Genomic DNA, 18,232 nt, shown 5'->3' with positions numbered 1-18,232 from the left:
ACCCACCTCACGTGATCAAGCGGAAATCAATGGAAACTAATTGAAACCAGCATATTTAAGTCGCGCACTGACATCAGTGCAGTGTGAGGTATTGTAGTTATGCATGTGCTGAGCGCTCTAACTCTTCGTTCGTCGTTACGTTCCGTCTTCCTTGCCCTGCGTCAACTCCTGCCCGTCCGCCCTCCCCATGAAGCTCCTCTTGGAGTTCCCTGTGCACGTCCTCCGTGTCTCCAGACTGACCCCCTGGCTTTTTCACCTTCTGGTTGCCTTAATTCGCCTCTGCTGGATTTATTGGGCAGGACAGGTGGCTTGATCGGTTCCTTAGTAATTCACACAGAAACCACAGTAACCTGCGGCCCATGGTACATCTACTAACACTCAAACTGCGGACAGAGTCATTTCACCCTGCTGGAGATGCTGCTGAATGTAGGAGGGTCCAGTACAGGGTGCAAGGCAGGCAAACGCAGTAGGTGGGATGCCAAACCAGCACAGGGTTCAGTACAGGGCGCAAGGCAGGCAAACGCGGTAGATGGGATGCCAATCCAGTACAGGGTCCAGTACAGGGTGCAAGGCAGGCAAACGCGGTAGGTGGGATGCCAAACCAGCACAGGGTCCAGTACAGGGTGCAAGGCAGGCAAACGCGGTAGGTGGGATGCCAATCCAGCACAGGGTCCAGTACAGGGTGCAAGGCAGGCAAACGCGGTAGGTGGGATGCCAATCCAGCACAGGGTCCAGTACAGGGTGCAAGGCAGGCAAACACGGTAGGTGGGATGCCAAACCAGCACAGGGTTCAGTACAGGGTGCAAGGCAGGCAAACGCGGCAGGTGGGATGCCAATCCAGCACAGGGTCCAGTACAGGGTGCAAGGCAGGCAAACGCGGTAGGTGGGATGCCAATCCAGCACAGGGTCCAGTACAGGGTGCAAGGCAGGCAAACGCGGTAGGTGGGATGTCAAATCAGCACAGGGTCCAGTACAGGGTGCAAGGCAGGCAAACGCGGTAGGTGGGATGCCAATCCAGCACAGGGATCAGTACAGGGTGCAAAGCAGGCAAACGCAGTAGGTGGGATGCCAATCCAGCACAGGGATCAGTACAGGGTGCAAGGCAGGCAAACGCAGTAGGTGGGATGCCAAACCAGCACAGGGTTCAGTACAGGGCGCAAGGCAGGCAAACGCAGTAGGTGGGATGCCAATCCAGCACAGGGATCAGTACAGGGCGCAAGGCAGGCAAACGCAGTAGGTGGGATGCCAAACCAGCACAGGGTTCAGTACAGGGCGCAAGGCAGGCAAACGCAGTAGGTGGGATGCCAATCCAGCACAGGGATCAGTACAGGGCGCAAGGCAGGCAAACGCAGTAGGTGGGATGCCAATCCAGCACAGGGATCAGTACAGGGCGCAAGGCAGGCAAACGCAGTAGGTGGGATGCCAATCCAGCACAGGGATCAGTACAGGGTGCAAGGCAGGCAAACGCAGTAGGTGGGATGCCAAACCAGCACAGGGTTCAGTACAGGGCGCAAGGCAGGCAAACGCAGTAGGTGGGATGCCAATCCAGCACAGGGATCAGTACAGGGTGCAAGGCAGGCAAACGCAGTAGGTGGGATGCCAAACCAGCACAGGGTTCAGTACAGGGCGCAAGGCAGGCAAACGCAGTAGGTGGGATGCCAATCCAGCACAGGGATCAGTACAGGGCGCAAGGCAGGCAAACGCAGTAGGTGGGATGCCAATCCAGCACAGGGATCAGTACAGGGCGCAAGGCAGGCAAACGCAGTAGGTGGGATGCCAATCCAGCACAGGGATCAGTACAGGGTGCAAGGCAGGCAAACGCAGTAGGTGGGATGCCAAACCAGCACAGGGCCCATATATTCACACATTCTCACACATGATAACACACTCACACATACTCATTGAGTTTATACCTCCACTATTGCCTCAGGGTATGAAGGACTGGTGCTGTCACCCCACCATACTGGAAATAATTTGACATAAAAGTGCACAGTCATTAGGTCCATTTGTGATGGTGATGGCAGAGATTTCTGTCCACTCATCTCCATCCCCTGCCAACAAAACGAGTTGTTTTTCTGTGACACTGACAAATAGCCGGGGATGATCTTACACCTGACAGCTACTATGCTCCTACGGGTGAGCGACAGACAGGAGGAAACTGGAAATTCTGGACAAAGAAAGTGCGGCTTATCGTCACAGGCACAGGAGACAAAAATTGGATTAACGGCAGTCTTTGTAAGAAAAAATAATCAGGCAGAGAGAGGAAGTCCTGTTAATGTCTTCAGATGAGTGTAACGGATTTGAAAGGATCTGCAGAAGGTCTGAGCTCATTCGAAATGTCTAACCCTTTTAGGGAGGGAGACATATCTGAACTGGGCTTTTCAGACTCAACACACAGCCTCTCAAGATTCCTCCACATATTTCAAGTCATCTGTAACCTTTAAACCGATTAGATCATTTCCTCTACAAGGCTGGATACCATGAAAAGCTCTCCGAGTTAAAACAGTCCACACACAACAAAGGCTCCCCTCCGGCCTCTAGTGGGCATATCGGATACTACAGCAGGATTTCCGTCATTATAACAGTAAGATTTATGACCTAGGAGACAAATATTTGCCCTTTGCAGAGGAGCAGTGATAGAGTCCAGTCCCTCATCTTTTATTACTTAATGGCACTTATTACAGCTTCCCGGGAAAGAATATTCAGTCAGTCTAAATCAGGGGGCCAGTGTCAATAAATCTGCTCGAAGTTCACATGGAAAAAGCCCCGGCTCTCTGCAGGACAGCACAAGGGCAGCAAGCAGAGGTTCGCAGTTCCTTTGCCCTGAAATTAAGGTGCAGAAAGATGACGGCAGTGACCCCCGGATGAGCAAAGAGGATCGAAACCCACTTTGATTACAGTGACCCCCCAATAACTCCCACTAATAAAAGATTAACATTTTTCGTTTTTCGTATAGTAATTATTTAATAAAATATTAAGAAAGATTAACATTTCAAATTCAGGTTTATACAGTAAAGGCTTTAAAGGAAGAGTAGCAGAAAGACACGATGGCATGCAGGCATGTAGATGGGGGGGGGCATATATAAAAACCTAATTTTACAGTAAAAGCTTGGGGGGCTAAAGGCCTAAAAATGCGTAACTGCAATTAGCCGTTTTACATGCGTTTGTAGATGTAGATGAGCCTGTTGCAGTTGCTGCAGTAGTGCTCCACATCCCTGCAGCTGTCCACACAAAAGGGAATGAGGCAGCATGGCCAGCAGCTGGGGGAGAGAACACAAGGCCTGAGATCAGTGCAGGCACCCACCCTCCCAGCCAGACCATTCCACTCACACTCATCCAACTGATCCAGAATCAGCTCCCCTCCACCCCCAACCCTGCACCCTCCCCTGTGTGCTACAGGAAACACACAGTGCACTTGCTGACATTCACCTACACTCTATTGCCAAAAGTATTGGGACACCCCTCCGCATCACTGAATTCAGGTGATCCAATCACGTCCACAGCCACAGGTGTATAAAATCAAGCACCTAGGCATGCAGACTGCTTCTACAAACATTTGTGAAGGAATGGGTCACTCTCAGGAGCTCAGTGAATTCAAGAGTGGTACCGTGATGGGATGCCACCTGTGCAATAAGTCCATTCGTGAAATTTCATCGCTACTAAATATTCCACTGTCAAACTGTTAGTGGTATTACAACAAAGTGGAAGCAATTGGGAATAACAGTAACTCAGACACGAAGTGGTTGGTCACGTAAAATCACAGAGCGGGGACAACACATGCTGAGGCGCGCAGTGTGCAGAATCGCCAACTGTCTGCAGAGTCAATAGCTACAGACCTCCAAACTTCATGTGGCCTTCAAACTAAATCGTGAACAGTGTGTAGAGAACTTCATGGAATGGGTTTCCATGGCCGAGCAGCTGCATCCAAGCCTTACATCACCAAGTGCAATGCAATGCGTCAGGTGCAGTGGTGTAAAGCACACTGCCACTGGACTCTAAAGCAGTGGGGACGTGTTCTCTGGTGTGACGAATCACGCTTCTCTGTCTGGGTTTGTCAGAACGGTACTTACCTGACTGCATTGTGCAAAGTGTGAAGTTTGGTGGAGGGGGGATTATGGTGTGGGGCTGTTTTTCAGGGGTTGGGCTTGGCCTCCTAGTTCCAGTGAAAGGAACTCTTAGTGCTGCAGCATTCAAAGCCATTTTGGACAGTTTCATACTCCCATCTTTGCAGCTTGAGGACGGCCCCTTCCTGTTCCAACATGACTGCACACCAGTGCACAAAGCAAGGTCCATAAGGACATGGATGAGCGAGTCTGGTGTGGAGGAACTTGTCTGGCCTGCAGAGAGACCTGACCTCAACCCGACAGAACACCTTTGGGATGAATTAGAACAGAGACTGCAAGCCAGGCCTTCTCATCCAGCATCAGTGCCTGACCTCACAAAGGCTCTCCTGGAAGAATGGTCAAACATTCCCATAAACACACTCCTGAACCTTGTGGACAGCCTCCCCAGGAGAGCTGAAGTTGTTATAGCTGCAACGGGAGGGTCATCTCCATATTAAAGCCTGTGTATTAAGAATGGGAGGGATGTCATTAAAGTTCATGTGTGTGTAAAGGCAGGTGTCCCAATACTTTTGGCAATAAAGTGTAGGTGAGGGGGGAGGGGTGATGGAAACTGAGCCCACCGTTGTGGTGATCTGTGCGTATGTCGCGTTCTTGTCGAGTGGTTTCCAAGTTCTGCTTTCTCACTTAGTGAAGCTCCTCCAAGCATGCAGGCCTTCATCACTCACTGCGGTGAGCAGCACCTCACGCTTCCCACGTACAAAGCCCCCAGTCTGCCCTCGCCAGCCACCTCCCAAGAACGGCGACTTTACCCGAAGATGCAGAGACCACCGCAGATGAGCCAGGTGAGCAGGCCAGAGCTGTGCACCGCCCTGGAGACCACCAGCTGCTGACAGTGTGGGCAGGTGGTCTGTCCCGGTACGTCTGTCAGGCCATTGGCAAGCACCACCACCTGGGTAACTGTAGGAACACATGGATGCACTTTCAAATACATGCTGACAGCCTAAAGCCCTGGACATGAAAGGCGTCTTGCTGTTGGACCATAGGCACGGCCCCTAACCCTGTCCAACTGATGTGGGGGGGGAGGGGGGGTGAAGAAGGTCAGTCTAGGCAAGCAGCATGCTGGATATCAGCTGGTCAGAGAGCTGCGTCTGTACCCTTAAGGTGGCTGGAGGGTCCGTGCTGTTTTCTGCCTCCAGACGACTCATAAAAAGGTACGAATCAGGCCAGCTGCCCTGCAGCTGACATGGGTGGCTCCCGTTATTGCGGGTCATGCGAGAGAGCTGCATCATGGCCACCGCGCATGAGACACAACGGGCCCCGGCGGACCAGGATGCACGAGCGGCGGTATGGCGGCGCGATATGGCACATGCTGCAAAGGTTGACTGTGGGAAGTGAGCGGGCCACATGGATAGCTGCAGCATTGCACGGGCCAGTGACATCACATGCACTGCGGCGGAGCTGCGGCGACGAGGACATGCTGACTTACCCACTTGGGTTGGAGGAGGGGCAGGTGGGTTGGCGGGATACTGAGGAGGGTACATGCCAGGGCTGGGACCTGGGACAAGAGGCGACAAGGTGTCAGGCAGGATTGACTTTGGTTTGGGGTGAGGCTGCTCTGAGATGCTGCCTGCACTGGTGCCGCTCATATCACTGCTGACTGATCTCTAAATACACATCATGACCCTTAGACTGAAACCTCCCCCATCGACGGGCTTGAACATGTGAGCACAGTGTTGGCCGCTACACTCTTCAGGATACTGGGATTGGGATGCGCAACTGGCACGCTGGGGCAAACAGGCCAGCCACTCACCTGCTTGGTAGTAGCCAGGCTGGGGCCCAGGCGGGACCCCTGGGTAAGGGGGTGCAGCCATGCCTTCGTAGCCTGCGAGGGGGGGGCCGGGGTATGGGGGTGCCATGTCCATAGGCGGTGCTGATCCCTTCTCCATACTTTTGGGGGACTGTGAAAAACGCAGGAGAGAGCCCAGGATGTGAGTTATAGAACCAGGCCGACGGTGGCCCCGGGGCCCTCAGTAGGCAGCGGGGGCCCTTGTCTGGCTCAGATTGAAACCAGCTAACCACACCTCTCAGGGAATCGACTGCCATGACATCCTTCCAGCCACAAAGAGGAATCACCTGTACAGCGTGAGCAGCCTTTTATCCAGAGGTGATGGCAAAGGCAGTGAGGTCTTTCCCCTTTCAGGATTTCACGTTCTTTTCATCAGTAGGAGGAGGATTCCGTCTGCGTTGGGGGGGGATGTCGGACAATGAGTGGGCGGCCTGCCAGCAATCGGGTATCGAGCTCAGTACGAGATGGGGCAGGGACGGACAGCAACAAGGGGGGGTACGGGGCCTGTATTTCAGCCACTCTCCCTCCCCACGGACGACAGAGCAGACCTCCATTAGCCGCCCCCACCACGCTGTCGTGCCCTACAGTAGCTTATGTTTACCACTACTTCCTATTCAAACTTCAACAAGTCAGGGGCTGAACTTGCGGTCTATTGTTCCGCTGCTGCCTATTGTTTGGCTTGCATCAAGCATTGTGCTCTGTCATAAAGACTGCCTAACCTAAGTGAATCAACAATTTAACGCGAAGGGATGGGCTGGGGGCGATGGTCAGAAACAGGATATACAGAGTCGCTGAGCTGCCACGCAGGCGCTCGAGGGTGGGCTGGTCAAATCGCCGGAATAAATAAATTATGGCCAGATAACGCTGGAGAAACGGCAGAAGCTCATGGGAAGAACAAAAATGAACTGAGAGCAGCGCACCGAGCGCGTAGGGAGGAGGAGCATAGCTTAACAGAGAAGCGGATGTCAGTCCTAAAGCCTCGATGTACTTTTCTTTTTACTTTATTCAAAGGCTAAAAGTGGTCCGGCTCTCGAAAAATCCAACAGTGCTTCTCCGCTCCCACCTGCTACGGCTGAATGCGGTGTTTCCGCGTAAGACGAAACGTTTATCTAACTGATCTTGCCTTTCAAAGCACCAACGCAGTTGACAGGCATTACTGAAGAAGTCAGTGTCGCCCCCTTTCCAAGAGGCCCCTTCCCTCGCCGCCCCCACCCCCGTCTCCGTTCCCATCCCCGTCCCCAGACAGCGATGGTAAGGATCGCTCTTACCTGCGCGTTCCTAATAGGGTTGCCGCCTTGGGTGGAGTGTCGCGGCCGTCCTGCTGGGAGCCCAGGAGTTGACAGACCGCTGAGCAACCCGGGTTAAGTCCGATTCAACATGGGGGAGGAGCCGTGACTTCCAGTACAAGGCACTCCCATAAGTGCCGTAACATATTTTAAGTTTACATTTATCTCTATAAATGGCAAAGAATAATAGCCAGACATCAATGTGGGTTTGCGTGCATTTAATATTGAACTTAAACGAAACGAAATTTTGATGTTCTGCTGCATCATTTTGTGACATTTTTTCGTTTCGTTTTCACATGGGAAAATAACGTAGAATGTTTCCTGTAATTTAGATGCATTATAAAAAAGTAACATCATAACTTCATCATGGACCTTGTGCTCCCATCATTGACACACACGCGATATGTTGATGTTGTAATAACCATAACTCATGATGAAAAAGTCACGCGCATTTAAAATTAATCTTATTCTGAAGAATTGCGCAGCTCGCGACACAAATCACTTCCTTCACAAGCATTCAAATAGTTCCAGGAATTTAGTTAGCTGGTGAATATTTTTCTTTGTGTGCTTACACTGGCGGAATATGCAAATCCGAGGATTCAAATATACAGCTTTGATAGTTTGGCTCAAGAAAGTTAAGTTTGGAAAGAAATAAAGAAAGAAAGAAAGAAAGAAAGAAAGAAAGAAAGAAAGAATTATTAATCGCCCAGGAAAAAGGGAAATGCATGGGTGTACTCATATGTTTAGAAACTTAAATTACGAAACATAGCTATGACAAATAAGGAATTAAACCCATTGCAGTGCATCTGTGTGTATGTGTGTGTGTATTCAATATATATATATATATATATATATATATATATATATATATATATATATATATATATATATATATATATATATATATGAATACACACACACACACTGTATCTCAGTTACATTTATTGCATTGATCAATTCCTTTCTGCTTGCGTCTTCTCCATATTTCGGTGATATTATGACGGGAAGGAAGGCAAGAGAGTCCAGGATACAGGGAAACTCGGGGTTTAATGAGGTGAGGAGACGGCAGGACTGGGGAAACATACTCTGACACGGACCTAAATACACAGGACTGAATGAAAGAAAAAGAATCAGCTGGGAACAATGGGGATCGCACGCGAGGTAAATGAGGGGGCGTGGCACGCGAGAGGCTCGAACGAGCAGGTCATGACAGTTTTTTTATTATATGGAAAACGAAAGATCGATCTACTGACCAGATTTAATAAGGAGATATAAATATGTCGCGGGGTGAATAAATACAAAATTGCGGGGCTCCAGTGGCGAAGACATGAGGTGGACAGCAATTTTTTTGTTTCGGTAGCTCATAAAAACCTAAAATCCAAATCAGATCAGACTAAATCCGAAAAATGAAATTTGGAATAAAATGGAATTGCAGTAAAAATAAAACGGATTTCACAGAACCCGATGTATAGTCTTACTGTACCACTGTCCGGGCAGGGGCTGACATTTCAGGTTCAGAAAGCAAAAACCCAGGCCAATATTTTGTATTTTCCAACCAGTTGGGTAGGCCTGCTCTGTAACTTCGATACTCAATTGGTTGTTTGAAACAAAATCTTGGTCTACATTTTTACTTTATGGAACAGAACTATGTTCAACGGAACAAATACAAAATTAACCAGGTGTTGCAAGCAACAGAGCCGAAACCACACACACTCATCTGTATACACAGGTACTGGGGGTCTGGAGCGTCTCGGGCTGGGTATCCTGGGCAGGATGGCAGTCCGAAGCAGGGTCGAAGCAGACATAACCCTGTGTGTGATATAACAGGTGTATCCGCCTAATATATCCATAAGAATTTTTCTTTTCCGTTTGGGTTTTCTATTTTGTAAAAGTATCATTGGTCGTGTTTAGCACTTTGCGAGTTGTACTGAGAAGGTTTTGAATTCTGAGTATCTAGTGCCCCTTCAAGGTGATATGGCCCAACCAGGACACAAGGTGAAATAAACTGGTACTCTCAGTACATTCAAGAAAGGCTTTTTGGCAGAATATTAAAATAATAAATGTGTGATGAAACTCTGAACGCATAAATGAGAGTTTCTAGCTTTAATGGCCAGGTAGGTGACTTTCTTCACTATAAACACGCGTCACTTCCATGGGGTTCCGGCGGGATTCCCCAGACCTCCATCTCGCTGGCGCTTCCTGCTGCTCGTGCATGTGTCACAAAAACAAAAGGTTAATTTACTTTGCACTCCAGAATCGTTTCTTCATTTGAATGACCTTACTGAAAAACGGAAGTTCATATCGAAATACTTGCGAAAAAAAAACAGAAGTAAAGTAAAGTACTTTTCAAATCAGAATCAGAATCAGAATCAGAATCAGAATGGACTTTATTGCCAAATGTTGAGCAGGTTTACAACATCAGGAAATTGCTGCGGTGTTCAGTGCGATATTATGCAATACTTAAACAGAGGGAGACAGTCAGTTAGATAAATAAATAAACCCAAGTGCAATATTATGGGCAGTACTTAAATAAACATAGAGTAAAAAAGTTCCTTTGCTGAGCAGATTGATATATTTACAAGAGTGCAGGTGAAGTGGAACCGGAGCGACGAACACGAAACAGGGTCATGTGTTTGGCTTAGAGAGAGTGGTGGCAACAGACTTGTGCATATTGTTCATGAGACCAACAGCAGAGGGGAAGAAACTGTTCCTATGGCCTGTTCCTCCAAACTAACAACCTATACCGTTAAAATCCCGCAACAGAACAGAGCCGCATCGGGGGTACCGCACCCCCCGGCTCAGCGAACGCCATTCTCGTCGGTGTCTATTTTAACAAGAACAAGCTGAAGTATGTAAAATTCCTACGTGCCTGTACTTATATTAGTACAAATGGAATAATAAAGCGCATCACTTCATCAAGAAGTATTTGCCCATTAAAGCGACAAACACGTTTATTTAAGTAAATATTCGCCGCGTCTGCATCTGTAGATAACATGTTTCTAACATTTTCGAAGCTTAATACTTTGAATTTACCACAATGGATGGATGGATGGATGGATGGATGGACCGCTGGGTAACCGCATCGCGTCCTTGGAAACGCGGGATCCTGGCAACTCAAAGCAAACACATACAGCGGCACCACTGACACACCGACCCCCTGACAGTCCGGACTTCATTTCATCTTTTTAAAATGACCTCCCAGAGTTTAGTCCACGGAGCCAGTTTTCGTGATGGATCTGACGCCCAACCGGAGCTCATAACTCATCAGACGCAAGAGAGTAAAATCATGGAGAAATTTTACCCGTCCGCCGGCTTGGCTGCTTCGGGGTACCGGTGCACCATGTACTCCCCGGAGGAGTGGACCGAGAGCAACGACGCGCTGCTTCTCCAGGCGGCAAATGATCGCGACGAGGCGCAAAAGGTGCGGCATGAGTCCAAAGCCGCGCAGATGGAGACCGAGTCCGTCACGCTGCGCCGCCAGGCGGACGGGACGCGGCACCTCGGCCGCAGGCTGCAGGACATCCACTTCTGGAAGTCGGAGCTGCAGCAGCACATTGATCAAACGGCAGCCGCCACCGGCTCACTGGTGGCCCTGAAGCGACGACTAGAGAAGGCGCTGGATGCCAGCGAAACGCCCTTCAGGATCGCTGCTGATAACCTGTCTTGGCGTGAGCGCCGACTTGGTCCCGACATGGTGAAGGACAACGTGGATGAGGAGCTGCTGAAGGTGCAGTCCGACAAAACGAGGCGACACCCAGCCGTTTGGGCTTTAATTCCAGTCAGTCATATTCATTGTTAATGGAATCTTTAGATTATTATTATTATTATTATTATTATTATTATTATTATTTATCCATCCATCCATCCATCTTGGTCCCGAGCACGAGGCAAGGAACAACCCTGGATGGGGGGCCAGCCCATCGCAGGGCACACTCACACACCATTCACACTCACACGCCCTCCTATGGGCAATTTAACAACTCCAATTAGCCTCAGCATGTTTTTGGGCTGTGGGGGGAAACGGGAGTACCCGGAGGAAACCCCACGACGACATGGGGAGAACATGCAAACTCCACACACATGTGACTCAGGCAGAGACTCGAACCCGAGTCCCAGAGGTGTGAGGCAACAGTGCTAACCACTGCACCCAGTGCTAACTGCCGCCCCCATTATTATTATTATTATTATTATTATTATTATTATTATTATTATGTGAATTTTGGTTAAGTGGGACAAACTGGGACACTCATATATTTGATACTATGTATCTTTTGTTTGCTTGCTTATGGTTAAGGTTATGGGTAATAATAATAATAATAATAATAATAATAATAATAATAATAATAATTATTATGCCTTTCTCACAGTCAAGGATGCTTTACAGTGTGTGTGTTTCTGTACATGTGATTATGATATCAATTGTGTTTAACGCCCACAAAAAACATATTTTTGTACATGTTAATACTCTTTAAACCTTAATACTTCAGTGTTTTCCTAAATAATGCATGGTTCTGTTTGTCTCCTGGAGGAGGTAGAACTTATCAGGAACGTGCAGTCTCTTCTGAGGAGAACACTGACTCAAACCGTCGACCAGATACGGTGAGAGCGTCTCTGCTTCCTTCGGCTGCATTTCCTGCTGCACTTGTGCAAGTTTAACAGAATCATTCGCACTTACGTGTGTTACGTCAGCTGTCCGAGCCCCTGCAGGGGGATATTATAACCATAGTCCCGTGGATAACATGACTGTGAGAACTGGGGGTTTAAGGATATCTGCATGGAGCCCTGGGCTTGTTGACAGCTGCTCTGTCGCCCCCAGGGCCAACCGAGAGGCCAAGAAGAGCCTGGAACTCGACTGGTCAGACAAGTGCCAGGCGTACAGCATGGACGAGCAGTGCGGCCGATACAGCAACGGCAGCACAGACACTCAGCAGCACCGCAGCTCCGCTAAGCTCCAGCAGCAGTGAGGCTTTCTCCTGTAAAATATGCGTGCGAGTAGTTTTGACTATGAATGTCTAAACCATACATGGATCTGGGGGGTGTCGACCTTAGACTGCAATCTGCCTCCACCCATCTTATTTGTATTTTAATGGCTTTTTTTTGTGCAGGATTATGTTTTTTTAGAGCTGGAACTTTTCTCCAGTGCTGGATTTATAAGCAGTGTACCTGTCAGGTGGCGCGGTTGGACGGGCAAGCAGCAAGCGGGGAAAGACGAGGCAGGGAGGCAGGCAGGGAGGGAGGCAGGCAGGGAGGGAGGCAGGCAGGGAGGGAGGGAATTCGAGGTTTATTAAGGGAACGGGAAGACAGGGCAGACGGCAACAGACTAACTTTAACTAACGTCACTAACATTAGTGACAAGTCTGGGGAAGACTGACTCAGACGCGGAATAAATACACAAGACAAGCGGAAAATAACAGGAAACAGCTGGGCACGATCGAGGAAGCACACGTGGATGATCAGGGGGCGTGGCACACACGAGGATCGGACTAGCCGGGCGTGACAGTACCATCACAGAGTTTGGGTACCTTAAATATCCCCTTATTTTCCAGATGCCTTATATTCATATTCAGATTTATGTGCCGCCCCCCCCAAAATGATGTAGGTGTACACTTACAGGCTGCGATAGGCACATGTCTTACTTCTGCACTACTCACAAAAGCAAGCGCTGGGTTAAATGAACCCGTTCGATGCCTTTGGGAAAAAGTGCTGAAATATTTAGTTTAACTCTTCGTCACAGTAGTGACCAATGGGAAGCATCAGAGTCAAAGTTTGTACAAGATATTTGCTAGAGCCAGTGGCAGAGGACACAGGTCATTATGAGCTTTTAAAAGAGCCTGTTTTATTTTTTAATTATTATGGCTTATTTTTCCGGGACAGTTACCATGGCGACGCCTCTTGCAGCGTGTTGCTGCTCAGCTTGGCCTCCAACACTGTTACTCAACTGGTGGGGCGTGACCCAGAAGTGCTGCAGGACCATTTTCACTGGGTGGTGGAGTGTGTCGTTAAAAAGCTTATCTTGCACTGCATGAAGGCATCGTGCCACTGTTACCGCACTATTCACTGTTTACTATCCTGTTTAATCCAACTGATTACAATTGTAATCACATTTTTGTGTCTTTTGGCTAAACGCCCAAAGGATGTGCTATAGATGAAAGCAGAGGTTGTCTTGATGGCAACGGTGTCGCTTTGGATTGAACATTTAGGGCTTAGAGGCCCCCACCCATTCATCACGATGACAATATGATTATTTGGTGGGGGGGCGGTGGGTGTATTAGCCGGTACTGATTACTGGGCTGTACAACATGAACCCCCAAATCCTGATACATTATCACTGTCAATCATCACCAGAGCAGTTTAATTCTTGCATATATATTCTTTGAATGGTCTACGTCTCATGTAGTTTGAAGATTATAGCCTATACTGCTACATGAACGTCATCCTCACAAGAGATGGGATTTCACACTGTAACACACTCCCTCGCTTTATTTGGCTAAGGATCATCCTAGCTATCATCTGATTTCTTTTATATAGTTTGAATGTATATACTTTTAAAATTGTCACGAATGTTGGACATGGTGATTCTCGGCTGGTTTAGCGTCGAGGCCAACATTTTTCCTTGGTCTTTAAGTCACGACCCAAATTTTTAAAAAGTTATTTCACAAAAAATAGCGCAGTAATAGTAAACTGAACAATGCATTTAGTTTAAAGTGCTCTTTTATTTTTGAGCACAAAGGTGCACGAGGACGCCGCGGCATTATAAATGAAGCCCATTGACAATCAAGACAGGCTATTCGGTTCCATTACACTCCGCCGTGTTCTATTATGGAAGCTGGATGAGGAGCGTCAGAGCTGTTTGCCCTCAGCGAGCATGTTTGAGTTGAAAGGCGTTTAAGTTCTGTACTTGACGCAAACTGCCAGATACTATGGGCGTTATGCAATCGAAAGTCCTCTAGTTACTGAACAAGTGTGTCTTGTTCTTGTTGGAAAATTACCCATTAACCTGACTTGCCAGGTCGTTTCTGGGTGTTGTTTTAAATGGCGGCCTGTTGCAATTACCTTGTAGTAGTATTGCAGTAATTAGTTCTCTCTCAAAATATTGTTTGCATCGTAATCCAGGAATCAAACCAAGTAATCGATTAATAAATAGTTACACTCCATTATTCGCGTAGGTACATTTTAATATTTCGTGTTCTTAAAACATTATTTATTTATTGAATTGCTTCCCTTTAACAAATTTTGTTTGAAAACTCAACTGGGGTAGATGTCACTGTCGCTTATAAATTCAACAGAATTCCTTACACCGCAACGATTATATTACAATAAATACGGCACCTGTTTGAATGGCTAAATCATATGAGACGAGCTGCTGCGGCTAAGGATCGGCACCTTTTAATCGCTACCTGCTTCGCTGCCATTTACTGGACCTGTGCCTATTTATCCACTTGGGGGCAGCAGAGGACTAGCGAAAAGCGCCGAGATTTGTAAACAAACTGGACAGTTGTTCACTGCGTCCTTGTTAATCCTGCTGTAACCTTTTTTTCTAATCGCATGTTACCATTAGATGGATATTTTATTTTATTAGAAGTTTTAATTCCATCCTGCGGTGTAACTTTTAACCATTTTTTTGTGTATTTGCATAGTATGCCATCTTTGTATTTAATTTGAACATGTCCCCCCCAGCGCATCACATCTTCACCTACCAGGGGGGGGGGGGTCCCTGCAGGGGGTGTTTCAGCCTGATCAGGTACATCAGGGTGTCAGTCCATCATTGATCATGCTCTCTACAGGTATCGCAGTGTTCAATACACACCCCCCACAAAGCCCCCCCCACACACACACATACACACTAATTATGTCTTAATCCCTCCCAACCTCATGTCATCTGCTTATTGTCCAGCCTGTTCACACCCCACTGCCCCCCACCCCTCCATGCATTGAGGGCTTGTTTCTTTTCGCTACGGCGTTATTTCTGCTATCTAAGTGACCCCACGAAGCACCTCATGCAGGCTCCAAGGCCGAGATGCCCGCTGAGGTCTGTCTTTAAAATCATTAAGCAGTCAGATGCACTTATCTTCCATTGTGCGAACCCTCGCATTACGAAGCATGAATAGACCCATTTTTTTCTGTTATGACACTGTCTAACTAACTCCTCCTTCTCAGAGAAGCCAGTCTGTGATTGGCTGGGATACTGTCAGCTTGGTCTGAGGCATGTGATTGGTCCCAGCGTCTAGTAGGTTTACGGTGCACAGAGGTGTGGATTTATAAGCTACTCTTCCATTCCTACCAGTATGCCAGCAACTCCAACCTACCAACGTTAAATCATCATTATTGTGCTATTTTCCACGACTCTGTACTGGATAAGCAGTTGTCATGATTGAGAGATGGCAGGATTATGATGTGATATTTATATAGTCCCAGAATAGCCCCTTGGTGACGCTGCTTAGATTATGTTCAGAGCTTTCAGACACCGTGACAAGCAGAGTCACAAACAAGCAGATAGTCCCCTCTTAACACTTTTAGGTCAGGTGCTGAGGAGTCCTTTATTTCCAAGGTAGACGTGACGTCTGTGACTTCCCAAGGTGATTTCCCATTTGCATCTCCGCCCCCCCCCCCCCCCCCCCCAGTGTGTCAGACCGTGTGACCTGGGCCAGGTTCACGCAGGACAACCTGGCCCAGGTGCAGCGGGAGCTGCAGGCCTCGGCGGAGCTGCAGCTGCTGTCCGAGCGCGTGCTGCAGGAGACAGCCGAGGACCTGCAGGCCCAGTGTGCCGCTGTGGATGCCGCCTTTGCTCACCGCTGCCAGGAAGTGTCCGAAGCCAAAGTGGCAATGGAGCTGCACCTGACCCAGGTATGGGGGGAAATGACATCACCATGAAGCACGGCCCTGCACTGTGGGCTGCTGGCCGGCGATGATGATGTGGCTGTGTGCCCTCTCCCCTGGCAGATCCTGGAGCAGATCGGGGCCCAGGAGCGAAACATTGCCATGCTACAGCAGGCCCTGCGAGATAAAGAGGCACCCCAGCGAGTCGCCCAGACCCGGCTGCACCAGCGGGCCCAGAGGCCCAACGTGGAGTTGTGCCAAGATGAATCCCAGCTCAGGTCAGCAGGGGGAGCCACGGGCTGGGGCAAAGGGGTTAGGAGTGCTATTGTTTACCTACTGACATTTAAAAAGAATTATTATAAATATTACATATTTACAATATGTATTTGTGACTGCATCAGGCCTGCTGCCCTTAGCCCTGTTAGCATCAGCGAGATGCATGTCCTGGCTCTGTGACTACATCAGGCCTGCTGCCCTTAGCTCTGTTAGCATTAGCGAGATGCATGTCCTGGCTCTGTGACTACATCAGGCCTGCTGCCCTTAGCCCTGTTAGCATTAGCGAGATGCATGTCCTGGCTCTGTGACTACATCAGGCCTGCTGCCCTTAGCTCTGTTAGCATCAGCGAGATGCATGTCCTGGCTCTGTGACTACATCAGGCCTGCTGCCCTTAGCTCTGTTAGCATCAGCGAGATGCATGTCCTGGCTCTGTGACTACATCAGGCCTGCTGCCCTTAGCTCTGTTAGCATCAGCGAGATGCATGTCCTGTAGATAGGGGCTTCCACTTACAGGCAATTTTTCAATTGTTTCATGTTTATTGATTTTTTTAATAGTTGCCCTGATTGTGCTCAATGGAATTTTAACAATTTGACAATCTTTCTATACTGGCGCCTAATTTATAAAGGTTAACAACCTTTAATGTTATTTGAGATGAATGGTCTTTGGATTTATGCCTGTTGATGGATGACAAAGGGATTTTGCATGTGTGTGACACCATATATGTACTCCAGAGAAACAGGGAGTTGTCATTGACGCATGATTTCCTGTGCAACAAGAGCAATATAAGACACATTTTTTCATCAAGAATGTAAATATTTCAGTGTTATTTAACATATTCTTTGGTGATCTCAATAATTTTACTCTATGTGCTCTTAAAAGATTTCTCAGCATATAATGATCTTGAGGGATTCTTTTTTTTAGATAATTGTCGAGCAATTTTTGTACAGTTTTGAGACAAATTACGGTTCTTATGTGGATGGTTTGTTTTGTGCTATTGCTTTTACCTCACATTCATTGCGGCTGCCAATAATTCTGAATTTGCCTGTAGGTTTTGTACTGAAGTATAGTATAGAACAGGGTAAATGCTCAGCTGCCTCTCCACCCATGCCCCCCCAACAGTCTGGTCGCCGAAGCGGGTGAGATTGAGTTGACTGTGGAGACACTGCAGCGGCAGCTGGCCGAGTCACAGCGGTCACTGCGCCACCTGGAAGACACACGCGTGGCACTGGAGAAGGCGAGTGCCACCAAGGCTCACAGCCTGCTGGTGGACCGGGAGATGTGCGTGAGCCACCGGAGCCGCTACCCCCCCGCCAGCACACTGGCCGGCTACTGATCCCCGCCACAGGCTCACTCTCTCCCTGTAGCACTCCTGGTAACACTCTCCCAGTCGCTCTCCCTCATTCTCTGGCCACTCCCCCATGAACAGCTCTGTCCGCATTTGAATCTCTCTCAGTGATTCCCTTTGTTCCGTTGCTGCAGAATTTCCATGTTTTCCAGTCAAGCCCTCCGGCTCTTTTTTTGTTCTTATTTGGTCGTTTGCTAGTTATAGTCAGTCTGAATTCAAAAGTGAAAGACCATTCTGGCAGTAAAAGGTACAGTGCACTGTAGGAGTGACAGGACGGCTGAGGGAACCTACCGCATGTGTCCAACACTGTCGATTTAACCCTTTAAACGGCATGGTCTGACACATCGGGTCTCACAAGTAGGATTTGTCGTGTAATCGCTTGCTTGACTTTGCATCTTTTACAAAGAAAGGAGGTTGACTTAGGTAATGAGAACTCTGCTCTGTGTGTGTTTGATGCTTTATGTGTCATTAAACAGAGATCACTGCTCTGTACCAGACTTAAAAAGAGCATTATGTGAAATAAGATATGTGAAAAAAACATCCCAATGTATGTGTTCTCATGCCTGCACAATGGCAAATAAAGCCTTGTTTCAGAA

General features: G+C 48.2%; 2 protein-coding genes and 1 long non-coding RNA gene across 5 annotated transcripts; 2 read left to right on the top strand and 1 right to left on the bottom strand.

Annotated features, from left to right (window-relative positions):
• The first annotated feature begins 434 nt into the window (after nt 1-434).
• Nucleotides 435-2,167, top strand: LOC125742810 (uncharacterized). Its single transcript, XR_007398207.1, has 3 exons — nt 435-470; nt 530-588; nt 825-2,167. It is a non-coding gene; the product is annotated as an uncharacterized LOC125742810 (long non-coding RNA).
• Nucleotides 2,168-2,931: 764 nt separating this feature from the next.
• Nucleotides 2,932-7,334, bottom strand: LOC125742809 (lipopolysaccharide-induced tumor necrosis factor-alpha factor homolog). 3 transcript variants are annotated; one of them, XM_049015176.1, is made up of 6 exons: nt 7,179-7,330; nt 6,198-6,303; nt 5,875-6,022; nt 5,551-5,619; nt 4,874-5,021; nt 2,932-3,260 (listed from the first exon to the last, which is right to left on the bottom strand). In XM_049015176.1, exons 3-6 carry the CDS (start codon nt 6,008-6,010, stop codon nt 3,155-3,157), a joined length of 459 nt encoding a protein of 152 aa, XP_048871133.1. In that variant the 5' UTR covers nt 6,011-6,022; nt 6,198-6,303; nt 7,179-7,330; the 3' UTR covers nt 2,932-3,154. The 3 variants fall into 3 exon arrangements, with proteins under 3 accessions (XP_048871133.1, XP_048871134.1, XP_048871135.1); XM_049015177.1 differs by having other exon boundaries at nt 6,198-6,341; nt 7,179-7,306; XM_049015178.1 differs by lacking the exon at nt 6,198-6,303 and having other exon boundaries at nt 7,179-7,334.
• A 2,944-nt stretch (nt 7,335-10,278) lies between these two features.
• Nucleotides 10,279-18,232, top strand: tekt4 (tektin 4). The gene is made up of 6 exons (XM_049015903.1): nt 10,279-10,923; nt 11,725-11,795; nt 12,013-12,156; nt 15,818-16,040; nt 16,137-16,291; nt 17,411-18,232. The coding sequence occupies exons 1-6, from the start codon at nt 10,387-10,389 to the stop codon at nt 17,622-17,624; spliced, it is 1,344 nt and encodes a 447-aa protein (XP_048871860.1). The 5' UTR covers nt 10,279-10,386; the 3' UTR covers nt 17,625-18,232.

This window comes from Brienomyrus brachyistius, chromosome 5, assembly GCF_023856365.1.
Source record: "Brienomyrus brachyistius isolate T26 chromosome 5, BBRACH_0.4, whole genome shotgun sequence".
Classification (NCBI taxonomy): domain Eukaryota; kingdom Metazoa; phylum Chordata; class Actinopteri; order Osteoglossiformes; family Mormyridae; genus Brienomyrus; species Brienomyrus brachyistius.
The sequence above is the reverse complement of the archived record's forward strand: the minus strand, read 5'-3'. Positions and strand labels throughout refer to the sequence as shown.